The sequence below is a fragment of the Hemiscyllium ocellatum genome, chromosome 10 (assembly GCF_020745735.1).
Source record: "Hemiscyllium ocellatum isolate sHemOce1 chromosome 10, sHemOce1.pat.X.cur, whole genome shotgun sequence".
NCBI lineage: Eukaryota > Metazoa > Chordata > Chondrichthyes > Orectolobiformes > Hemiscylliidae > Hemiscyllium > Hemiscyllium ocellatum.
Window position 1 is genome coordinate 21,154,394 of NC_083410.1, and position 24,195 is coordinate 21,178,588.

At 43.4% G+C, this 24,195-nt stretch overlaps 1 protein-coding gene across 1 annotated transcript in view; it reads right to left on the reverse strand.

Annotated features, from left to right (window-relative positions):
* Positions 1–23,964, reverse strand: part of ttc27 (tetratricopeptide repeat domain 27) — a 208,536-nt gene extending 184,572 nt beyond the window's left edge. The window contains exon 1 of the mRNA XM_060830829.1: positions 23,782–23,964. Within this exon, the coding sequence (XP_060686812.1) occupies positions 23,782–23,872 (91 nt within the window). The 5' untranslated portion in view covers positions 23,873–23,964. The remainder of the gene's footprint in view (positions 1–23,781) is intronic.
* Between the last annotated feature and the right edge of the window lie 231 nt (positions 23,965–24,195).

A 24,195-nucleotide genomic window follows, 5' to 3' on the forward strand; every position in this document is an offset into this window, starting at 1 on the left:
GTCAACGTTAAGGCAGGGTTGCACCTTAACAGAGCTTAATCAGACCTTCCCACAACACACACTCATCTTTCCAGCAGAGGTCTCTGGAAAGTAATCAGGAGAAAGAACTCCAGCCTGTTCTCCTCCTCCACCACAATACCACTCCCATTCCATCAACAAACCACCCCCTCCCTCCCCCGCCACCCCTCTCCCCCTCCGAAAACTTCAGCCGGTTTCACAGCATCTGGGAAGACAGAAACGGAGTTAAAATCTGTGATTTCAGCAAATTCAGCCCAGAATAGGAATTAATGTGGACTCCTTCAGTTCTACATGACTAACTGCACCATAGACACGCTGCAGCATTTTTAACTAAGCGAATGGAATTTGCTTTTAGATTTCTACTCAACCGCAAGCCACAATAAGAAACACCGAGGAGCAATAACAAAGGGAAGTATCTAGTCCCAGATATAAAAACATCGATGTCATATAAACTGCTCCTATATATCTCGTTGAACACTGCCTCAACCTGTTCCAGTGTATTCTACAGCAACAAATTACACTTGAAGGTGGCAGCCAATTTATACATAGCAGAGTCTCACAGACAGATTGGTTTGTGTTGGTAATGACGGCAATGCAGCACTCCTTGAGTCATACCATTATAATCAAGCAACACCCTCCCACTCCACCCCATTAACCCATCAAGCCAAAACAAAAATTAAGAGACTCAAATAGGCAGGTGCTTCGATCCAGCCCTGGTAAGTAATGAGTAGATAAAGAAACTTCAAAGGTGAAACAATTCCTGCTGTAGGTAATTCTTATTTGCATCTGATAATGAAACATTACATTGGTTTAAAATTCATAGCATCCCTCAATAAGGCAGTTGCCACTGAACATAGTTAGCCTCTCTAAAGCAACAATCATAGACAAATAGATACTTAAAACAGCAGCATATTATTTCATTTGGAGTGTATAAAATATACAGGAACTTAAAAAAAAACAAAGAACTGTGGATGCTGGAAACTTGAAACAAAATCAGAATTGCTGGAAAACCTCAGCAGGTCTGGCAGCATCTGTGGAGAGAAAGCAGAGTTAATGTTTCTGGTCCAGTGACCCTTCTTCAGAACTGACTGTAGCTGGCAAAAGGTTGGTTTGTACACTGAACATACGGAGGGAGGAAAGGGGGAAGGAGTAAACGATAGATGGAAATGAAGTCCAGAGAAAGAGATAAACAGTTGGGCAGGAATGCATAAAGGTCAGCCTGGGAGAATGAATAGCTGCTAACGGGGACCATTAGTGGCTAACAATGGGCTATTAGAGGTAGTAGCCCATTTGATGACAAGGCCTGGGTGTCTGGGGGTTAGGGTAAGCTGGAAGAACACCTCATTTTCAACTTTAGAACCCTGCAACCTTCTGGACTTAATACTGAATTCAATTTTAGGGCTAGAGCACCATGGTCCATCTCCCATGTCCTTGTCCCGATCAGGATTTTTTAAAACGTGCAAATCAATGTGATCACGGTGAGTTACGACTCATTGAAAACTCAACCAGCCCAGCCACATACTGTGGTTACAGAAGCAAAAGACTGAGAATTCTATGGTGATTCACTCCCTCAAAGCCAGTCCGCCATCTACAAGGAACAAATCAGGATTGTGATGCAATATTTTCCATTTGGTCAGATGACTTCAGTTTCAGCAACAGCCATGAAGCTTAAATCCATGCAGGACAAAACAGCTCATTTGATTGTTACCCTATGCACCACCACAACATTCATTCCTTTCAACACCATTGGAGTGACAGTAGTGTGCTCTATCGACAAGATATATGACAACAATTCAACAAGGCTCTTTCAACAGCACCTTCCAATGTGCGAACGTTCTGGAAAAACAAAGGCAGATGCATAGAAATACCACCAATTGCAGATTGCTCTCCAAACTACACAAGTCCCTGATTTGAGTATAAGGTCATTCCATTTATTGTGACAAGTGAAAATCCTGGAATTTCCTTCCTAATAGTACCACAGGAACCATATGAAGGCCACCGGATCAAGACAGTGGCTCCACTAACATGTTTTCAAGAGCAATTAAAGACAGGCATCAAACATTTGATCTTGCCAGAGCTACTCACATTCTCTGAAAAATGTAAGATTTTATCCTGACCCTAAATGAGGGATTAATAGTTTACAAACACAAGCTCTTCGTTAAAAGTATTGTTTTATTCATCTATTTCGAACATTGCCAGGATTTCCACTTTTCTAGTTGAACTCATGAAATCCTGAAACTGAAGCAACCAAAGTGTCCCGTTTAATTCTTGGCCCAGTATTTTATTTTGAACAATTAACACCCACTTCTCTTGCTCTTATTTCTCATGTTCTTATAAATCAGTGGACAAATTAACTTCATACTATCTTCTAAGTTGTAGAGGTAGAGGATTTGGAAGGAGCTGATTAAAAAGCTATGGCAAGTTGCTGTGGAGCATTTTGTAAGTGGTAGACAGTGTCGTCACAGCTCCCTGGTGCTGGAAGGAATGAACATGACAGATTGTGCATAGGGTCCAATCAAGGGGACTACCTGCCTCACATGATGTGAAGACTCTTTGAGGGTTATTGAAGATCTACTCATCTAGGCAAGACTTGCTACTATGCTCATAATACCGTCCAGTCAGATTTCAACCCAAGGATTCTCAAGTGCTGAGGATATTTCATGGTGCTTTAGTCAATCTCAGAGCTGTAGTGTGTGCCTTGCTTCTAATGAAGGTCATTTGATTTTGCTGGCAAGACTAACATTATTCTTTGTGCCTCACCATAAAAACATAACTCCAGCTCAATTCACTTCAAAGCCATTTACAATTTGTCACTTCATTTTTAAAAAGGAAATATTTTCAACATCTTCTACAATTCAATCTTGGAATTCAGCAACTTACACTTTTTTTTATTACAACTGATTGATAAGGTTGCTAAAACTGGATCCTGCTGATGGAAAATGCAATAGGTAAGCATTTCAGTTACCCTTACATTTAAAGTGTGCCTTAGTTAGATTCCATTTATAGCATACAGCACCTTTGCAGTCAAGTCTACATTTACAGTTCAGGGAAGAAGTACTGAAGTCTTATTTCCTTCATTTATTATGTTATTACATGGACATCAAGATGGAGCAAGGTCACTGATGGGAATAAAATAGCATTCACATTATTGGACTGTTAAGTGCTCCCAGATCAAGCCAGCCCAGCAGCAGAGAATGAAATGCTTTAGCAAGAATCTCCCCTAGTTTTAACTTTATCAGAGCACCCTAGTGCTTTAATACTTTACCATTCCAATATTAGGAGTATTCTGGTAAACAAGCATCACTAATCCATGAGATATATCAAAAGTGTGAATGTTTTATTTAAATACCAAAATGGTCAATTTATTTCTCCTTATTGCTTGTAACCTGAACAGAATTTCACCAGGTTTCATCAATAAATTTAAAAATATGTTTCTTATAAACAATCTTATTCTGGCAACAAGTTGCATAAGCTGGTTATCAATCAAACTACTTTGGGAATTAAATTGCATCCACTTAGTCACACCATACGCAGTGACAACAATACAACTCTGCAACGATGGGAAGGGTTTTTTTTACAAAAAGCCAAATGCGAAAACACCCCAGTGGAACCAAAGGATAAAAAAGGGAGACTCTTCACGGTGCATTCAACTTCCTGTTATCAAAACTGCAATGCTAAAACATTGGAATTGTTGTAATCTTTAAATCAGACTTCAGTTCAGATGAGATTCAGTAAGACTTAGAACAGAAGTAATTGGTCAGCTTTCAGAGTTTAAGAGGAAGTTAAAGATGCTGATTTCCGGAAATTTCTCAGGTTCCCAGAAGATAGCTTTTTGAGAGATCTCTGTAAGGTTGCTTTCTTAACAGGAGAGAATGAAAGATTTTTTTTGCGGCCAGCTTTTTGGAGATTTCCCCATCAATTAGCAGATAGGTGTGTACTGAAATGTTAGTTCAGAGGCTGGTGCTAGGTAATCTTGAGCATATAGCCTCCCAAATCAGTCCATCCAACAATTACAAGCCACAAAACACATCTCTTATCTCCCTTTAAAGCTTTAGCTTGCATTCTTTCCACAAAATCATCTGACCATTTGTAAACAGTAAGTGAACCACAACACATTCCAGTATTTCAATTTTCAATAATTGTTGCTAAACACCAACTCCGAGAAATCATCTGAAAAAACTCTTTTCAATACAGTATATAAATGTTCTAGTTCATCAAAGTTCTTAATTTAAATATATGTTCCCAACATGCATCCACTCTTGGGAAATGAAACGCCATTTTCAAATATGATACAAACTTGATGATTTATTAAAAAATAAAAATTAGACTTGCATTCATTCATCTTTATTCACTCATTATACAAGATTGTTACAATTTCTGGTCACCTTCTTAGCCCCAAACTATTCCAGTGCATTACATTCGTAATAATGCAATATTATCTTTTATAGGGAGTGAGTTTTGAGAAGATTTGTAGCTCAGTGTGAGGTTCTGGACGTAGGTTTGCTCGCTGAGCTGGAAGGTTTGTTTTCAGACGTTTTGTCACCACACTAGGTAACATCTTTAGCAAGTCTCCAACTGAAGCACTGGTGGTTTTGCCCACTTTCTATTTATATGTTTGAGTTTCCTAGGGTTGGCGATGCCATTTTCTGTGGTGACATCATTTCCTATGGTGATGTAATTTTCTGTTCTTTTCTCAGGGGGTGGTAAATGGGATTCAAGTCAACGTGTTTGTTGATAAGAGTTCCAGTTGGAATGCCATGCTTCTGGATACGCACGAGAATTCCTACTTTACAGATTTAGTGAAGTCAGGGGCCTGTTCATTTGTTAGGACCGTCTTCAACTTCCCAGAAGTTGTTTGGAACTCTTGTGGCCATATTACACAGTCTGGTTTTTGTAATAAATTTGTTAGAGGTACAGCCATTGTCCTAAAGTTTGACACAAATTTCCAGAGAAAATATGCATCACCAAAAATCTCATGATTTCCCCATATGCATTGGGAACAGAGAATTCTATCAAAGCCTTTATCTTTTACTGTCCTTGGCGATGCTTGCCCTAGCCCTGTGGTGAAAAGTATAGTATCTCAATGATATCTGATGAAATTTCCATCTTCTTCTGCAGATTCTATGAGTTGCTTCACTTTCTCGTCAGACTTTGTACTTAAGTACAAATTGTCATTGGAATACAGTGGGATTGAGGTCTCCAACTGAGAGATGCCAATGGATGTATTCCATCATCAATAACATGCAGGACAGGAAATGTATTTAACAACCAGGCTGATGTGGTAATCTGATTTTTTTTATAATAACAGTCCACTCTGTTCTGATTTAATTTAACAAGAAGTTTTTAATCGGGCTGGGATAGCAACAGTTTCTTTCATTTTTTTGTACTGGACATTTCTTTGTACAGGTACATTCTATAGCAGCACTCTGTTGCAGATTCTGCAGATCATGTGATAGAAACAAATTGTCAAATGGGTGTTGAGACATTTTCTGCTGTCCAATAAACATAAGCCTTTGGTGACTTGATTAATACTCAAGGTAGCTGTTAACCCTTCAAGCAAAGCGTGGTTTCAGACTGTAAAGCAGCAAAAGAAAGCAACAGGCAGTTTACATAAGAAAAAGATTTTAAATTAAATAGCCCAAACCATGACTCAAGTCGACTTGTTTAGTTGCTTGAAAGGGCATTTTGCAAAACATCTCTTCATTTATTTGCATCCAAGGACAATATTACTCGCTAAAACAAATTATCTAAGTTATGAATACAATTCAGATTGGGAGACCTTACTGTCTGCAAAGTAGCTGTCACAATTGCTATATTACAATGGTGGCTATATCTTTAAAAGTACCTATTTGCTTTTAAAGCTGATCAAAGATTGTAAAAGTTGCCATATAAATGTAAGATTTGATCTGTCTAAGTTTATATTTCAATAGTTTATCATCTCATACGAAAGCAGCAGTTCAATCAACTGGAGAACGAACGAATCACATTTCCACAATAATTCTGTTCCACATCGCCACTCCTCTATGACTGGGCTCCAACCATTGACAAAATACTAAGACATATTAATTTAACTCACATTTCAGTGTCGGCTAAGTACAGATGCAAAAGAAGAAACCAGCTGTGCAGTTGGAAAAATGAGATAATAACCCCCTAATTGTTTAATGAAAATTGCAAAATTAGGTAACCCTGGAAAAGTAGGCCAGAAATCATGGTAAAGTGTTGACCTATAATTTTTTTTTCCTGTAATATACACTTGTGCATTTCAAGGATGCAATGCAACTGAAAGTGCTATTTTGCCAGGTTCTTGAAAGAATGGTTTCTTGTAGAGCTGTTCTTTTTTCACCCTGCCTCTATTTCCCCTGTATTAAATTTTATTTAAAGAAAGTAACATCCATTTGGTTTTCCAATGGCAGTTTCAAAAGTAAAACTGCTGACATGACTGTTGCCAGAGTTGGAGGATTTGAGCTATAGGGAAAGGTTGAATAGTCTAGGGTTGTTTTACTTGGAGCGTCGGGAGGCTGAAGGGTGACCTTGTAGAGGTTTATAAAATCATCAGGGGCATGGATAGGATAAATTGACAAAAGTGTTTTCCCTGGAGTAGGTGAGTCCAGAACTAGAGGGCATAGGTTGAGGACAAGAGGGGAACAATATAAAAGAGACCTAAGGGGCAACATTTTCACGCAGAAGGTGGTTCGTGTATGGAATGAGCTGCCAGAGGAAGTGTTGGATGCTAGTACAATTGCAACATTTAAAAGACATCTGGATAGGTAAATGAATAGAAAGGGTTTGCAGGGATATGGGCCCGGTGCTGACAGGTGGGACAAAATTGGGTTGGGATAACTAGTCAGCAGACTGTAGGGTCAGTTTCCGTGCTGTACATCTCTGTGACTTTATGACTCTACCATCCAAAGAGAAACAGGGCAGAATTTTACCCTGACCAGTGCTGCAAGATCATAAGACTCAGAAGAATTCAATCAAGTCTGCTCCAACATGCAGTGGGATCATGGCTGATCTGATAATTAACTACACTTGCCAGCTTTTTCCCCCTTAACCGTTGATGCATCCTACTAATTAGAAATCTGACTGTGAGTTTTGAGAAAATTTGTAGCTCAGGTTGAGGTTCTGGATGTAAGTTTGCTCGCTGACCTGCAAAGTTTGTTTTCAAGGGTTTTGTCACCATACTAGGTAACATCATCTGTGAGCACTTGAGTTAGTGACCCGCTTTCTATGTGTGTTCAGGCTTCCTGGGGTCAGTGATGTCATTTCCGGTTCTTTTTCTCAAAGTGTGGTTAATGGGGTCCCAAGTCGATGTATTTGCTGATAGAGTTCCAGTTGGAATGCCATGCTTCTAAAAATTCCCAGGCATGTCTCTGTGATGGCTGGTCCTAGGATGGATATGTTATCCCAGTCGAAGTGGTATTCTTCCTCGTCCATATGCAAGGATACTAGTGAGACAGAGTCATGTCTTTTTGTGGCTAGTTGATGTTCATGTATCCTGGTGGTTAGTTTTCTGCCTGTTTATCCAATGTAGTGTTTGTTACAGTTCTTGCAAGGTATTTTGTAAATGACATTAGTGTTGCTTGTTTTCTGTATAGGGTCTTTCAAGTTCATTAGCTGCTGTTTTAGTGTGTTGGTGGGTTTGTGGACTACCATGATGCCCAGAGCTTTGAGTAGTTTGGCAGTCATTTCCGAGATGTTTTTGATGTAGGGGAGAGTGTCTAAGGTTTCTGGACGCATTTTGCCTGATTGTTTGGATTTGTTACTGAGAAATTTGCACACAGTGTTCACTGGGTACCTGAACTTTTGAATACACAGTATGGGTAGTTTTCCTCTGCTCTTCATAGTTCCTCTGTGCTGCGGTGTGTGGTGGCTCGTGGAAAATAATGTCCTCTAACAAGAACGATTTCTCAGCAACATTAGAAACAACACTGAAAGACAACAAACTCACAGAAGAAACCCAGCAAACCATTAGAGAGACAATCACACCAACATTAAGCAGGAACAAGGAAGGAAACAACTCAATATACAAGGAAAGATTGAGAAGAACTCAAAAAAGATAAAAACATTGTGTTATGAAGATGTGGGTGTACTGTACCTTTAAGATTGTTAAAAGCTAGCAAAAACAACTTGACAGCACCAAGTGTTCTGAAAAAAAGATACAACGTAACATGTGCTCCACTACTGGGATAACTAGAGTAGCTGGTTGTGTGGGAACGACAAAACAGATTCAAATTAGGCAAATCAGTTTAAATTATACCCTGAAGATACCAAACTCAAATCTAGTTCGAATTGAGTATATTGACAATCTTAAAAGACAATGACACAATCTGGGGGAGAGGGGTAGAAGAACAGGGAAAATTGAGCAGTTGGGAGGAGAACTGCCAGCTACCAGCATGTAAAGACTGTCTGAAAAATAGCTTTCTTAAAAGGTATCTTTACCGATCAAGTAAAGTTGTTAATTTTTACTTGAAATAGTTCTTGGCCTCTCAAATTTTCAGATTACTGCATGGGATAAATCCTTTCTGTGTTACTGGTTTACAGTAAGCAGGAGAGTTTACCTTGTGTTGTAACAATTTGGGGGCTTGTCTGGGATTTGAACTGGTTTAGACAGATTTGAATAGATTTAGGGGTATGAAAAATCCCAGCAGATTTAAACACTTGCGGGTTAGTGTCCCAGGTCTTTAAATAAAACGTAAGTCAGACAATTTGTTTAACTTCGGTGACTTGAGGTTGATTTAATTAAAATTGAGAGAAATGGCTCTTAAAATTGCTGAAGAGGTTCTGGGATTTGCCCAGAAAGTTAATAAGGAAAGAAAAAGGCTATACTTTACGAATTAGCAAATAAGCTAGATTTAGGTTTAACCAAGGACACAAGTAAAGCTGAAATTGTAAGGTAATTACTCAAACACTAAGGTGTATCACAGAAACAGACGAGTGCAGTAGAGGTCGAGAAACTTAAATTACAATTGAGGAAAATGGAGTTAGAAGGTAAACACAGAGAAAGAAAGAAGGAAGAGAGAGAGAAGAAACAGAAAGCGAGAGAGGAGAGGGAAGAGAAAGAGAGACAGAAGAGAGTAGAGAAAAAAGAGAGAAGGTTCTCAGCTGAGCAAAGAGAGACAGAGAGAAGAAAGGGAGAGACAAAAAAAGAGAATTTGAACATGAGAAGTTGCGACTTAGGCAGCGAAATCAAGTTGACAGGATGGACATTAAAAGAGAAGGGAGTGATTTATATAATATAATAAACTTTGCCACACTTTGATGAGAAAGACATTGAAGCTTTCTTTATTTCATTTGAAAAATTGGTTGGGCAGATGGAGTGGTCCAAGGATATATGAGTAATGCTGGTTTAGACTAAACTGGTAGGCAGAGCTAGTGTGGTATTTGCCAGGCTGTCAGATGAGGGGTCAAGAGATTATGAAGAGGTTAAGCAGGCTATTTTAAGTGCTTATGAATTGGTACCAGAAGCAGATAGACAGTGATTCAGAAACACAAAGAAAGAACCAGGTCAGACTTATGTTGAGTTCAAAGGAATTAAATAGTCATTTTGATCGATGGGCATGTGCTTTGAAAATAGATAAGATCTTTGAGGCTCTAAGACAGATTATTCTGCTAAAAACTCACTTACAGAGATGGTAAGATTTCACACGGAGGAACAGAAAGTTCAGGCAGTGAGAAGGGCAGCAGAATTAGCAGATGAGTACATGTTGATGCATAAGACAAGCTTCTGGCCAGAATTTCGTCCTGTGAGGAATAGGATTTGCAAGAAAGGGAGATCGTACACTAGTAAACCAACAGTGGACAGCACTGGTAAGAATTTACCACAGGATAAAAAAAGAAGCCCAAGAGGATGGAAAGGAGGTGAAAGGCCTCAGGTGTTTTCACTGTAGTAAAGTAGGACACAAAGTCACAGTACTGGTCGTTAAAGAAAGGTGCTGTGGGGAAAGATGTGGTAAAAGAAACTAAGCCAGTGGCATTAGTAAAGGTAGCAAATGAGACCCCAGGAAGAGCCGAGGAGCTGCGGGAGATTGCACAGCCTAGGCCAGGGCTGGATATGGAGTTAGTACCCGATCTCTACAAAGAATTTGCCTCTGTGGGTAACGTTTACTCAGAACGAACAGGAGGAGAAGGACAAAAAGTTATAATTTGAGAGACACAGGATCGAACCAGTTGCTGATAGTAAGGGATGAGTGAATATGCACTCTTTCTGATCTATGATCCGAGAGTGTGGTATCATGTTGGAGTGCCAACTCAAGGCTGGGGAAGTTACAGTGGGAGTGCTTGACAAGAGTGTCAGTTCCAGGAATTCAGTTTGTTCTTGGGAGTGATATCGCAGGATCCAAGGTGGGAGTGGCATCTCTTGTTGTGGAGAAGCACAAGGAAGACCAAGAAACTGAGGAGTTAAAACAGAAATGTCCTGGTATTTTCCCAGACTGTGTGGTAACCAGATCCCACTCTCATAAGTCACAGCACAAAGCGAAATGTAAAGAGAAAGATGAAGGAGTTGAGGTTCAGTTAGCGGACACCCTGTTTGACGTAATGGTGCAGAAAAAACCTGAACAGACAGAGGGTCAGACAGAAGTATTCAGTCCTGAAACGCAAAAGAACTTGCAACAGCAAGACAACAAAAGATATATATGTGGATGCGTACTCTAAAAAGGGGGCAGAGAATATTCCACAGGGTTATTATCTGACAGATAGAATCCTAGGATGGAGTGGAGACCACGGCAGGTTAGTGCAGAGGAGAAATGGGCTGAAGTGCACCAGATTGTGTTGTCGGTTAAATACAGACAGGAGGTGTTATGGGTAGCACATAAACTACCTGTAGGTCTCCTAGGGGTACAAAAGTCTCAGGCTAAGGTCCAAAAACATTTTTATTGGCCTGGAATGCACAACTATGTGGTTAACCTTTACCATACATGCCGAATATAGATAAGCCACAAGCGGTAATAAGACCAGCAACTTTGTTGCCAATTCTCCCATTTGAAGAACCTTTCATGCAGGTTATCATTGATCGTGTAGGTCTCCCGCTGAGAACTAATAGCGGGAACCAGTACTTGTTAACCAGAATGGGTATGTCTACCAGATGTCTGGAGGCAATTCCATTATAAAGTATCAAGGCAAAAAGGGTAGTAGAGAAGTTAGTAGTTTCTTCACACGTTATGGACTACCCAGAGCTATTCAGTCAGATCAAGGGTCAAATTTTACAGTTCAGCTGTTAAAGGTGGTTATGGATAGCCTAGGTATACAGCACTTTAAATCCAGTGCGTATCATCCTGAATCCCAGGGAGGTTTAGAAAGGTGACATCAGATCTTGAATACCATGCTGAGAGCATACTATCAGGGCTACCTGAATGATTGGGATAAAGGTATCCCATTTGTATTGTTTGCTATTAGAGATGCCCCAAATGTATCTACTCAATTCATTCTCTTTGAATTAATATTTGGACATGAAGTGAGAGGCCCTTTGAAATTAATTCAAGAAAAATTGACAGGACCAAAGTCTGAGATCTCATACTTGGATAATGTATCAGAGGTGAGGGAGAGATTAGAGTAGGTGAGATAGCTAAACAGCACCTAAAGAAGGCACAGTGTAGAATGAGCTGAAAATGTGTTGCTGGAAAAGCGCAGGTCAGGCGGCATCCAAGGAGCAGGAGAATCAACGATTCGGACATGAGCCATTCTTCAGGAAGACTTATGCCCGAATCGTCGATTCTCCTGCTCCTTGGATGCTGCCTGATCTGCTGCGCTTTTCTAGCAACATATTTTCAGCTCTGACCTCCAGCATCTGCAGTCCTCACTTTCTCACAGTGTAGAATGAAGCAGGTGGCAGATAAAAGTTCTGAAACTCGGACATTTTCCCGAGGAGATGACATGTTAGTACTGTTACCAGTGATAGGAGATCCCTTCAAAGCCAGGGCTGGTGGTCCCTATCAAATTGAGAAAAAGTTGAGTCAGGTGAACTATCTAGTAAAGATGCCAGATAGGAAAAAAAGACATCGCGTCTGTCATGTGGACATGCTGAAACTACATTATACTAGACAGGGCGGCATGGTGGCACAGTGGTTAGCACTGCTGCCTCACAGCGCCAGAGACCCGGGTTCAATTCCCGCCTCACGCAACTGTGTGTGGAGTTTGCACATTCTCCCCATGTCTGCGTGTATTTCTTCCGGGTGCTCCGGTTTCCTCCCACAATCCAAAAATGTGCAGGTTAGGTGAATTGGCCATGCTAAATTGCCCATAGTGTTTGGTGAAGGGGGTAAATGTAGGGGAATGGGTCTGGGTGGGTTGCGCTTCGGCTGGTCGGTGTGGACTTATTGGGCCAAAGGGCCTGTTTCCACACATCAGTAATCTAATCTAATCTAAATGAACCATTCAGAAAGAACTGGAGAAACAGGTGTTAGTTACGCCCTGCAGAATGAGGAATCAAATCCAGATGATGTGGATTTTGAGGTGCTGCAAAATAGATGAAAAAAATGAAGTTGTCCTTAAGGAGTGGGATAGGTTAGTAAGCTGTCTCAGGAGCAGAAAATGCAGTTGAAAGATTTGTTACTGCGGTATAAGGACGTATGTAAGAATCAAATGTGCTATTACACACAAAGTAGACGTGGGGAATACTGCTCCAATAAAACAACAGGCTTAATCCTTTTAAAGCCAGACAACTCGAGAAGGAGGTGGAGGCCATGCTTGATGAGGACATCATTGAACCAAGCCAGAGCAAGTAAAGTTCACTGATCATCTTAGTTCCCAAACTGGAAGGGGCTCAACAATTCTGCGTGGATTATTGGAAGGTACTCATATCGAACTCATATCTAGTTCCTCAACTGGAGGACTGTATCAAGAAAGTCAGACAAGCCAGCTACATGACCAAATTGGACTTAATGTGTGGTTACTGGCAGGTACCTTTATCAGAGTCAGCGGAAGAAATTTCTGCGTTTGTAACCCCAAATGGGTTAGATCAGTTTAAAGTGATGCCACTGGAATGAAGAATGCACCCGCCACATTCCAAAGACTCTGAACACAGTTAACAAACTGTGCAGTCTATTTGGATGATGTAGTGATCTTTAGTAAGTCCTGGAAAGATCACATGGTACAGCTGGCAGAGCTCTTTGAATGACTACGAGAAACAAAACTGCTGATAAAGTTAAATAAAACGGAATTTGCGAAAGCAGAGATGACGTTCTTGGGACATTATACCAGTTATGGAAGGTTGACCCCATGGAAAGCAAAGACGAAGGTCATCGAGGAATTTCCATGACCAACCTCGAAGCAAGAGGTGCTTCCATTCTTAGGACTCAGCGGATTCTATCGAAAGTTTGTTCCAAACAGCAGTGGTGTTGTGGCACCATTAACCGATTTGCTGAAGAAGAACACAAAGTTTTGGTGGACAGAACCATGCCAGGACGCATTTGGCCATTTAAAATCAACATTAACCACCAAACCAGTTTTAGTTACACCAAACTTCTCAAAACCTTTTAAAATTGCCATCAGTGCAAATGACATAGGAGTTGGAGCTGTACTCCTATAGGAAGGGGAGGATGGGATTGAACTGCCAGTTGGTTACTTTTCAAAGAAGATCAACATCCACTAAAGGAAATACTCCACAATCGAAAAAGAACTATTAAGATTGGAATGGGCCTTACAATATTTTCATGTGTATGTCACGAACAATGCGGAGACGGTGGTGTACATGGATCACAATCCGCTTACATTCTTAGAACGCTTTAAAGCCAAGAATATGAGAGTATTTCATTGGAGTCTTATATTACAGACTTTTAATTTAAAAATCATATATGTTGCGGATCGTAAGAATGTAATTGCAGATGCTTTATCGTGGATTTAACTGTTAGAATTTAGATGAGATTTGTATTTATTTAATGTTATGCATATATGGGAAGAAGTTAAGATGAACTTACATTAAAGTGATCTGTATGTTTGGGTGATCTGTGGTTAAAAAGAAAGCCATCTTTTAATTATGATGGTTCAATTTTTCTTAAGGGGGGAGGTGTTATGAAGATGTGGGTGTACTGTACCTTTTAAAGAGAGTTAGAAGCTAGCAAAAACTACTTGACAGCACCAAACGTTCTGAAAAAAAGATACAATGTAACATGTGCTCCAGCTACTGGGATAACTAGGGTCACTGGTTGTGTGGGGAACGATAAAACAGATTTGAATTAGGCCAATCAGTTTAAGTTATACCCCGAAAATACCAAACTCCAATCCAGTTTGAATTGAGTATATTCACTATCTTAAAAGCCAATGACACAATCCAATGCTTTGGGGGTAGAAGACTAGGGAACTTTGAACAGTTGGGAGGAGAACTGTCAGCTACCAGCATGTAAAGACCGTCTGAAAAATAGCTCTTTTAAAAGTTATCTTTACCGATCAGGAACCTGTGAAGCAGAATCCCCAAGAACAAGAAAAGACAACAGGAATACAGAGAAAACTGAAAGCTACCTGGTTTTGAGATAAGAAGCTTTGTTTTGTAAATAATGATCGGGAGTTTTATCGGTCTAGTATTGTGGAAGGGAAGGTAAAAGATAGGTTAGAGAGGAGTTGCAAATAGTTGTTAGTTAATTGTCCTCTGGTATACTTCAGGAAATAAAGTTGTAAATTTTTTACTTTAAATAAGTCTTCGCATCTTGAATTTTCACAGATTACTGCATGGGTTAAATCTTTTCTGTGTTGCCGGTTTACAATAGGCAGGAGAGTTTACCTCATGTTGTAACAATTGTTATCCTACCTGCAGACAAAGGACGCTTGACAGTCATTTTAAACTGAAGAGACTACATTGAGAAAGCAAAACGCACTGCTTGCAGATACTGACAACTCCCAACAGGTGGCAATAGACCCAACTTCACAACTAAAGAACTGAATCACAGCCCTAGTCAAAGAACTTCAGAAGTCTGGAGAACTAAATAAGACAGACTTCCTAAAAATAAAACCAAGCGAAGAACTACGCTTCTATGGGATACCCAAAATTCACGAAGCAGGAGCCCCCCTCAGACCCATAGTCTCGGTACCTGGAACACCAACGTACACATTAGCCAAGGAGCTACACCAAAGACTAAAACAATTAGTAGAAGACCCATGCCATTCCATTCACTCCATCCAAGAATTCCTGAACACCAAAGATACCAACATAGACAAGGCTGAAATAATGGTCTCCTTTGACGTAACAGCCCTGTTCACATCCATCAACATCAAGTTGACCAAGGAAACACTGACTACGCGATTTGGAGAACCAAAGACATATACACCAAACACCACCAACTTCATCAGCAAGGGTAACATCATCAAGCTAGTGGACCTATGCCTTACCACCCACTTCGATTTCAATAACATAACCTACAAACAAACCAACACAAAACCCATGGGATCTTTGATATCAGGGTTCTTAGCAAAGGCAGTAACACAGAGACTCAAACAAACAGCTCTGCCAACCATAGAACCCAAACTTTGGGTCTGCTATGTGGATGATACCTTTGTCATCACTAAACGAAATAAATTAGAGGAAACCTTCAAGACCATCAATAATACCCTTACTGGCGTAATATTCACCTGAAGAGGAGGAAACCAACAAACTGCCATTCCTAGATGTCACATAGAGCGAACAGTCAATGGGGAACTTCAAACCAGCGTGTATAGGATAACAACACATACGGACCAAATACTGAACTACAGAAGCAATCATTCCAAAACCCACAAACAAAGCTGCATTAGAACATTATTTCAATGAGCCACCACACACTGCAGCACAGAGGAACTATGAAGAGCAGAGGAAAATCACGTAGACAGTATATTCAAAATGAACAGGTACCCAACGAACATAGTCTGCTGATTTCTCAGCAACAAACCCAAACAAGCAGACAAAACACGTCCAGAAACCCTAGCCACTCTCCCCTACATCAAAGACATTTCAGAAATGATTGCCAGACTACTCAGATCCCTTGGCATCATGGTAGCCCACAAACCCACCAACACACTAAAACAGCAGCTAATGAACTTGAAAGACCCTATACAGACAACAAGCAAAACTAATGTAATTTACAAAAGTATCTTGCAAGAACTGTAACACACACTACATTGGACAAATAGGCAGAAAACTAGCCACCAGGATACATGAACACCAACTAGCCACAAAAAGACAAGACCCACTCTCACTAATATCCTTACATATAGATGAGGAAGAACACCACTTTGACTGGGACAGTACATCCATCCTAGGGTAAGGCAAACAGAGACAAGAATTCCTAAAAGCATGGCATTCCAACCAGAACTCGATCAAAAAAACACATCGGACTCGGCAAGATGGTGGTGATTCTGTAGAACTGCTGTGGACAGCTCTGCCTAACAGCCAAGGCATACCAGTGTTTTTTGCCATCCCTGGCCAACTTATGTGGTGAAAATATTTCTTTGAACCTTACAGAACACATATTTGTTAATATTTGGGAGTGGGAAGGATGCCAAAGGGAAAAGGAGCAAGCAAACAGCAGCAGGGAGGACACTCCCCTGCAGAACCTACCACACCAGAGACTGTAGCAGCAGCAGCCTCTCCTGAACCCCCCCCCCCCCGGGGACCTGACAGACTCACAGGAATTGGCTGCGGCAATGGAGAGACTTACCTTGAAAGTTGGGGCTGCGATTGAGGAGATCCGTGGGGAGATTCGTGACCAGGTCCAAACTATCACATCCATGCTGCTGAAGCAGGAGCAGGAGATCCAGGGCCTCGGGGAGTGGCTGGAGGAGGTGGAGGTCGAACTCAGGCTTCAGAAGCTGCGATGGAGTCCTCATCCAGGCGGATCCAGGTGCTGGAGCAAGAGGTGCGGGCCTTGCGAAACCCTATTGACGACCTCGAAAATCGAGGTTGGAGGATAAATCTCCGAACTGTCGGGCTCCCTGAAGGTTAGGGATTTCATCCAGAAGAAGACCATGCTTCTCACTAAGCCCTATAAGCTCTGATACTGAGAGGTTGTTGCTACATTCCACAAACACCCTTTCGGTTAGTGCCCTCTGGGTGGCAGGGCCTGGCAGGATGTTAACCGGTTATGAGAGGTCTGGGAGCAAGAGCTGAGAGTGGAGATCTCTTCTGAAACATGGGAGAACATATGGGAAAATACTCGAAAGATCTCAATCTGTAACAGGACATGCGTTACGCAGTTAAAGGTTCTGCACAAGGTTCATCTGGCACCAGACCGTCTGGCGAAGTTTAAAAAAGGGGCATCTTCAGTGTGCCCAAATGTAAAATAAGTGTAAGTACTCTTACCCATTGCTTCTGAACATGCCACAGGCTCCATGATTATTGGAGCGCTGTGGCGGGAGAGATAGGGAGGGTATTGAGGACTGAAGTCAAAGTAGATTTCTCCCCCTTAGGTCTACCGAATTTACCATCTTTGGATAGGCATGGGAAGAAACTACTTAATATTCTTGCACACTGTGCACGGAAGAATATTCTGATGAATTGGGTGTCTGAGAAGCCGCCAGGCTTGCTGGGATGACAGAAATTAATTACGGAGCACATTCCCTTGGATGTTTTTACAAATATGGTGCACCACACAACAAACCATTTTTTAACGACATGGCAGCCCTACTTGAGTTGTTTGGATATAGATTTATCAGTTATGTTAACTGATTGTTTGTTTAACCAGGATGATTAGATTTGTCAAGCCCTGGAGGGGGTCTCCTGAGCTAATACGGGTATGTATACAATGCTCGCGTTCCTTTATTTGGGAGCCTTGCACCGAGCATAGCTGTTCTGTATTTTGTGGGTTTTTTTGGTTCTTTCTGCTTTTCTACTTTTTGGTGTTGCTTTGCACAGTGTTAGAGTTTGCTTTGTATTATAGAGTAGGTTAGTAGTTAGTAAATAGTAGTTGTATTATAATTTGTGGGTTTTTTTCTGAATATTATACTGATATTTGTGATTGTTTCTTTCAATAATTTTATATGTTTGTAAAGTTAAAAAAATTGCTAATAAATCTATTTACAAAAAAAACCTAGAACTCCACTTATCACCCTTCGAGAAATAAAACAGGAAATGATATCACCACAGGAACTGACATCACCAACCCAAGGAAACCTAAACATAAATAGAAAGCGGGTCACTAACACCAGTGCTTCACCGGAGACTCACTGATAATGTTACCTAATATGGTGACAAAAGGTCTGAAAATGAACCTTCCAGTTCAGCGAGCAAACATACATCCAGAATCTGTCCATTTCAACCTTACATCGGCCTCAGCAAATCTCTGCAATGAAGAATCCACATATTCCTCATCTCAAAAGGTAGAACCTCTTACATAGTGAATATACCCTCTGTTCCTAAAGCTTCCCACAAAGGGAATCAATTTCTCCACATCTACCCAGCAAAGCCCCTAAAGAATCTTTCAAGTTTCAATAAGGTCTCCTCTCATTTTCATAAACTCTAATGAGGACATGTTCTTTCAACCCAACCTCCCATCATATGAAAATCCCTCCATACCCAGAACCAACTGAGTGAGCACTCTCTGGACTGCCTCCAATACATTTCCTGAGGTAAAGGATCCAAAACTGTTTACAGGTTTCCAGGTGTGGTCTGATTAGTGGCTTCCATAATTTTATCAATGCTTCCCTATTTTTATACGCCATTCCTTTTGGAATTAAGGCCAACATTTCATTTACCTTCCAAATTACTCATTGAACTTGGATGCTAGTTTTTTGTGATTCATACATGTGGACCTTCAAATTCCCCTTTGCTATAATTTTCTGCAGTCTTTCTCAATTTGAACAATATTAACCTGCTTTATTCTTCTTGTCAAAGTGCCTAATCACACATTTTCCTCAAAATTATAATACAGCTGCCAATTTTTTGTCTGCAGACCTGCTTTATTTCCCTGGAGTTTTGATGGTGCTTCCAGTTCAGGAATGCCTTGTGCTTGCTATTTAATAGCTCCAGAATCACCCTAGTCACCAGTCTTGGTGTTTCCTTGCATCAAAATATGAAATACCTTCACATGTGCTACTAATGATGGATTTAAGTGTAACCAGTCTCTTGTTGTGCAATGGTAGTGTCCCTAATTCAGGTTTAGGAGACCCAGGTTCAAGTGCACCTGCTCCAGAGGCTGTATTAATCCCTGAGCAGGTGGCTTAGAAACTATCGAACCAGGCACTATGGACATTGACATTTCTGTTTGCTGAGCTTCATCAGGTAGAATGTGAGGTGCTGACCATGTAGGCATTTCTTCTCAGAATCCTGGAGTTCATTGACATTGAGTTTTTGGCAGTAGCACTTCTGCAAGTGCATTTTGGTCCACATTGATTGAGATAATAGACTAGGTTAGGCGATGGTCTGTCCAGTAGTCCTTAGATCCTATCATGATGTGGGCGATCCTGACATCCACGCAGTCCCTCATTTGAACAACATGGTCAAGCAGTGGAAGATGTTAAATGTGCTTGTCTCTCTAACAAAACATGGGGTTTGTTATGACCAGGCCATGATCTCGGCACACCAGGCAGGAGGAGGACTCTGCTGTAGAATGTCATTCCCTTGGTAATGGTGCAAATCCAGAGGTCTGGCACTGAAATCAGCAAGGAGAATCATGCCATCTCCTTCTCGGACAATGGGCTGAGGAGTGGTAGATGGAATTTAATTTAGATAAATGGGAGGTGCTGCATTTTGGGAAAGCAAATCTTAGCAGGACTTATACACTTCACGGTAAAGCCCTCAGGAGTGTTGCTGAACAAAGAGACCTTGGAATGTAGGTTCATAGCTCCTAGAAAGTAGAGTCACAGGTAGATAGGATAGTGAAGGTGTTTGGTATGCTTTCCTTTATTGGTCAGAGTATTGAGTTCAGGAGTTGGGAGGTCATGTTGCGGCCGTTCAGGACATTGTTGGAATATTGCGTGTAATTCTGGTCTCCTTCCTATGTTGCAAAATTTGAAAGGGTTCAGAAAAGATTTACAAGGATCTTGCCAAGGTTGGAGGATTTGAGTTATAGGGAGAGGTCAAATAGGCGGGGGTTGTATTCCCTGGAACATCGGAGGCTAGAGGGGTGACCTTATAGAAGTTCTAAAATCATGGAAGGAATGGATAGGATAATTAGACAAAGTCTTTTCCCTGGGGTATGGGATTCCAGAACTAGAGGGTTTAGGGTGAGAGGGGAAAGATATAAAAGAGACTTAAGGTGATGCGTGTATGGAATGAGCTGCCAGAGGAAGTGGTGGAGGCTGGTACAATTGCAACATTTAAGAGGCATTTGGATAGGTATATGAATAGGAAGGGTTTGGAGGGATATGGGCAAGTGGGAATAGGTTAGGTTGGGATATTTGGTCGGCATGGATGAGTTGTTTCCGTGCTGTATATCTCTATGATTGATCAAGGCTGCAGATGAACTCTCCTTTGGGCTCATCAGGCGTTTTTCAGTGATCTGTAGTGTTCACACCGATAATTGTAGTGTACTGCTTCTGGGATGCGGACAGATGAAAGAGTAATGAGGCATATATTTATCCAAAAGGGGATTCACTGAAACAGTCAACTGGTATGGCACAGCCAACCCCATGGAATGTGTGTTTTCTTTTGGTTTACCTTTTCTAAAGGAGGCATACGTATTGGCAGTCAAGACCTTCCTTGGCCTAAGCTCTCAAGGACCTACCACACCATGATATGAACGGAATTATGCTCAATAAGGACTGACAGGCAGCGAATGCTCATTGGAAGGGGCACTCAGGGATCTCCTTGTCGGAGACTCAGTTGGCAATGTGGGTGCTCTTGACAACATCCATGCTGCCCAGCACCGTTTGTACAACCCCAATCCGATGAGAGGTTGAAATGGCCACGCAAAACCTACAAAGCCGTTGGTGCAGATGGAAGCCCCACCAAAATGTTAAAATATAGTTTAGAAGCACATTTGGCATGAAAACGCAACTTCACAGTCTTCATTTGGAAGGAGGGAAGCATGCCAGGGTTCTCTGGAACGCTGTACTTGTGACTATCTTCAGGTGAAAGGCGTAAGACTGACAGCAGCAATGAAAGTATCTCCAGTAACTGCCAAAGGGAAGTATCCTCTTCAACTGCCTTCTTCAAACAACTGAAGAACTCCCTCCTAGCGTCCCAATGCAAATTCCATCTAACAATGGGTAAATAGGCAAAGTCTTTTTCCTGGGGTCGGGGAGTCCAGAACTAGAGGGCATAGGTTTAGGGTGAGAAGGGAAAGATATAAAAGAGACCCGAGGGGCAACTTTTTCACACAGAGGGTGGTGTGTGTATGGAATGAGCTGCCAGAGGAAGTGGTGGAGGCTGGTACAATTGCAACATTTAAGAGGCATTTGGATGGGTATATGAATAGGAAGGATTTGGGGGGATATAGGCCGGATGCTGGCAGGTGGGACTAGATTGGGTTGGGATATCTGGTCGGCGTGGACGGGTTGGACCGTGGGGTCTGTTTGCATGCTGTACATCTTTATGACTCTCAGAGGCACATGTGAGACTCACAGTGAGGTTAGTCCAAAAGAAATGCAGAGGGATAGCAGTGATCTCTACATTGTCTCCTAGGCTTTAACTCTAATCAGCATAGAGTGACCATGCAGCATCCTCCTAATTTTTGGCTGCCCAAAAATCTTCCAAATGCTGAATAATGGGATGCAAGCCAAAATTCTCCACAATGAATCCACCACAGATACAATATGACTGCAAGGTGGGGTGAAGGAAGAGTGTGTTATTGCACCAATACTCTTCTCCATCTTCCTCAGCGTGGCACTCCACACCATATCCTTGATGTTTCTCAGTAGAGTGAAGCACTTCTACAAGATAGGCGGAAAACTGTTCTCAATCTGCAACATCTCAATGCAGATCCAAGACCATCTCAAAACCTTTTGAGCTGCAGTATCAAGATGGCAATTTCATGTGAGCTATGTCCGAGCTTCAAAACACCATCACGTGAGCAAATGGGCCTATGGCTAAAAATATGGAAAACAAAGGTTCTCTACCATACTACATCCAACACAACTCTGGCCCCTACTACCAAGATCCACAATGAGCCACTGGACAACCTAAGCCAGTTCTGAAACCTCAAACCCAGCATCAGGCTCATGGAGCATCAATGTTATCATTCCTTGTGTGTGTGTTGGCAACATAGACAATGGAGAGCAGACACCTCAAATCCCTTGGGAACCATCACCAGCAACACTGTGCAAGACCCCATGAATCTAACAGCAGAATAGCAGCTCCAATAGCAAAGGGGGCAGGTTTGCAGGCAGTGGATGTGTTTGGGGGTGCAGGAGTGTGTTAGGAGCCAACAGGGGATGGAAACACAGGCAACTGAAGGGGCGAAGGGTTGGTAGCAGGGCTTGTTTGGGGTGGGGGGGGGTGGAGAGAAACAAAACATTGGGAGGGCGGGCGGCTATGATGCGGGCGACATTGGGTGGAGAATGTGATTAGGTGACATGGGGTTGGACGTGTTTGGGGGTGTTACGGGTATACGTACTTGGGGGCACAGGGACAGATATAATGGAGGTTCACAGGGCAGGCATGATGGGGGCTCATACTGGGCAGGCATGATGTGGAGGGGGAGCACAGGGGTGGACGTGATGGGTAGCACCAGGCTGATGTGATGGGGCAGGGGAGAGTGAATGTATGGGGAGAAAGGAGTGTATTGAGGGCGGGGGAGGTAGTGGGGATGGGGGGGGGGCGAGTGACAGGGCGGGGGGGGAGTGACAGGGCGGGGGGGAGTGACAGGGCGGGGGGGGAGTGACAGGGCGGGGGGGGAGTGACAGGGCGGGGGGGGAGTGACGGGGCGAGGGGGGGAGTGACGGGGCGAGGGGGGGAGTGACGGGGCGAGGGGGGGAGTGACGGGGCGAGGGGGGGAGTGACGGGGCGAGGGGGGGAGTGACGGGGCGAGGGGGGGAGTGACGGGGCGAGGGGGGGAGTGACGGGGCGGGGGGGGGAGTGACGGGGCGGGGGGGGAAGTGGATAGTGGGTTGGGGGTGAGGGCAGTGAGGGAGTGTGGAATGTGATGGTGGGTTGGGGGTTGAGGGACCAGGGGCACGGGGTGGTGGGTGTGAGGGGAGAAGGGGAAAGAGGGTAGCGGGGAGGGGGAGAGGGTAGCGGGGAGGGGGAGAGGGTAGCGGGGAGGGGGAGAGGGTAGCGGGGAGGGGGTATAGTTTGGGGGGAGGGGGGAAGAGGGGAGGGGGTATAGTTTGGGGGTGGGGGGAAGAGGGGAGGGGGTATAGTTTGGGGGGAGGGGGGAAGAGGGGAGAGGGTATAGTTTGGGGGGAGGGGGTAGAGGTTTGGGGGAGGAGGGGGGATAGTTTGGGGGGAGGAGGGGGTATAGTTTGGGGGGAGGAGGGGGTATAGTTTGGGGGGAGGGGGTATAGTTTGGGGGGGAGGGGGTATAGTTTGGGGGGAGGAGGGGGTATAGTTTGGGGGGAGGAGGGGGTATAGTTTGGGGGGAGGAGGGGGTATAGTTTGGGGGGGAGGGGGTATAGTTTGGGGGGGAGGGGGTATAGTTTGGGGGGGAGGGGGTATAGTTTGGGGGGGGAGGGGGTATAGTTTGGGGGGGAGGGGGTATAGTTTGGGGGGAGGAGGGGGTATAGTTTGGGGGGAAGGGGGTATAGTTTGGGGGGGAGGGGGTATAGTTTGGGGGGGAGGGGGTATAGTTTGGGGGGGGAGGGGGTATAGTTTGGGGGGGGAGGGGGTATAGTTTGGGGGGGGAGGGGGTATAGTTTGGGGGTGATCCTGTCCATGTGGTGACCGCGAGCCCACTCCCATTACCTCCCTCTCTCCCCGGCTTTTACCTTTCCCTCCGCCCGCCTCCTGCTCCCAGCGGCTGGCCTCCGCCTCGCTCCGGAAGCCACGCAGCAGCGACAGCTCGACTGCAGCGGCCATGCTGTCCCGGATCTGGTCTCTCAGTCTCCCTCAGCCCGGTCCCATGTGCTCCCGTTCAGAAAAACTACACGGCGGCCATGACAGCGGCTCAGGACAGGCCGGGCCAGGGGGCGGGGCCTGGGTGGGGTGAGGGCGGAGCCTGCTGCAGGGGCGGAGTTTGTGCGCGTCCGGGGGCAGATGGGCGGGGGCCTGAGGTGAAGGGGCGGTACAGTGCGGCGCCCACGCGAGGAGAGGCGGGGCTTAGTGCAGGGTGTGGCCTGGTGATCAGGAGCAATCTCGTCTCGCCCCGCCCCTCCCCTCCCCCACCTGTGTGTGGATGGAGG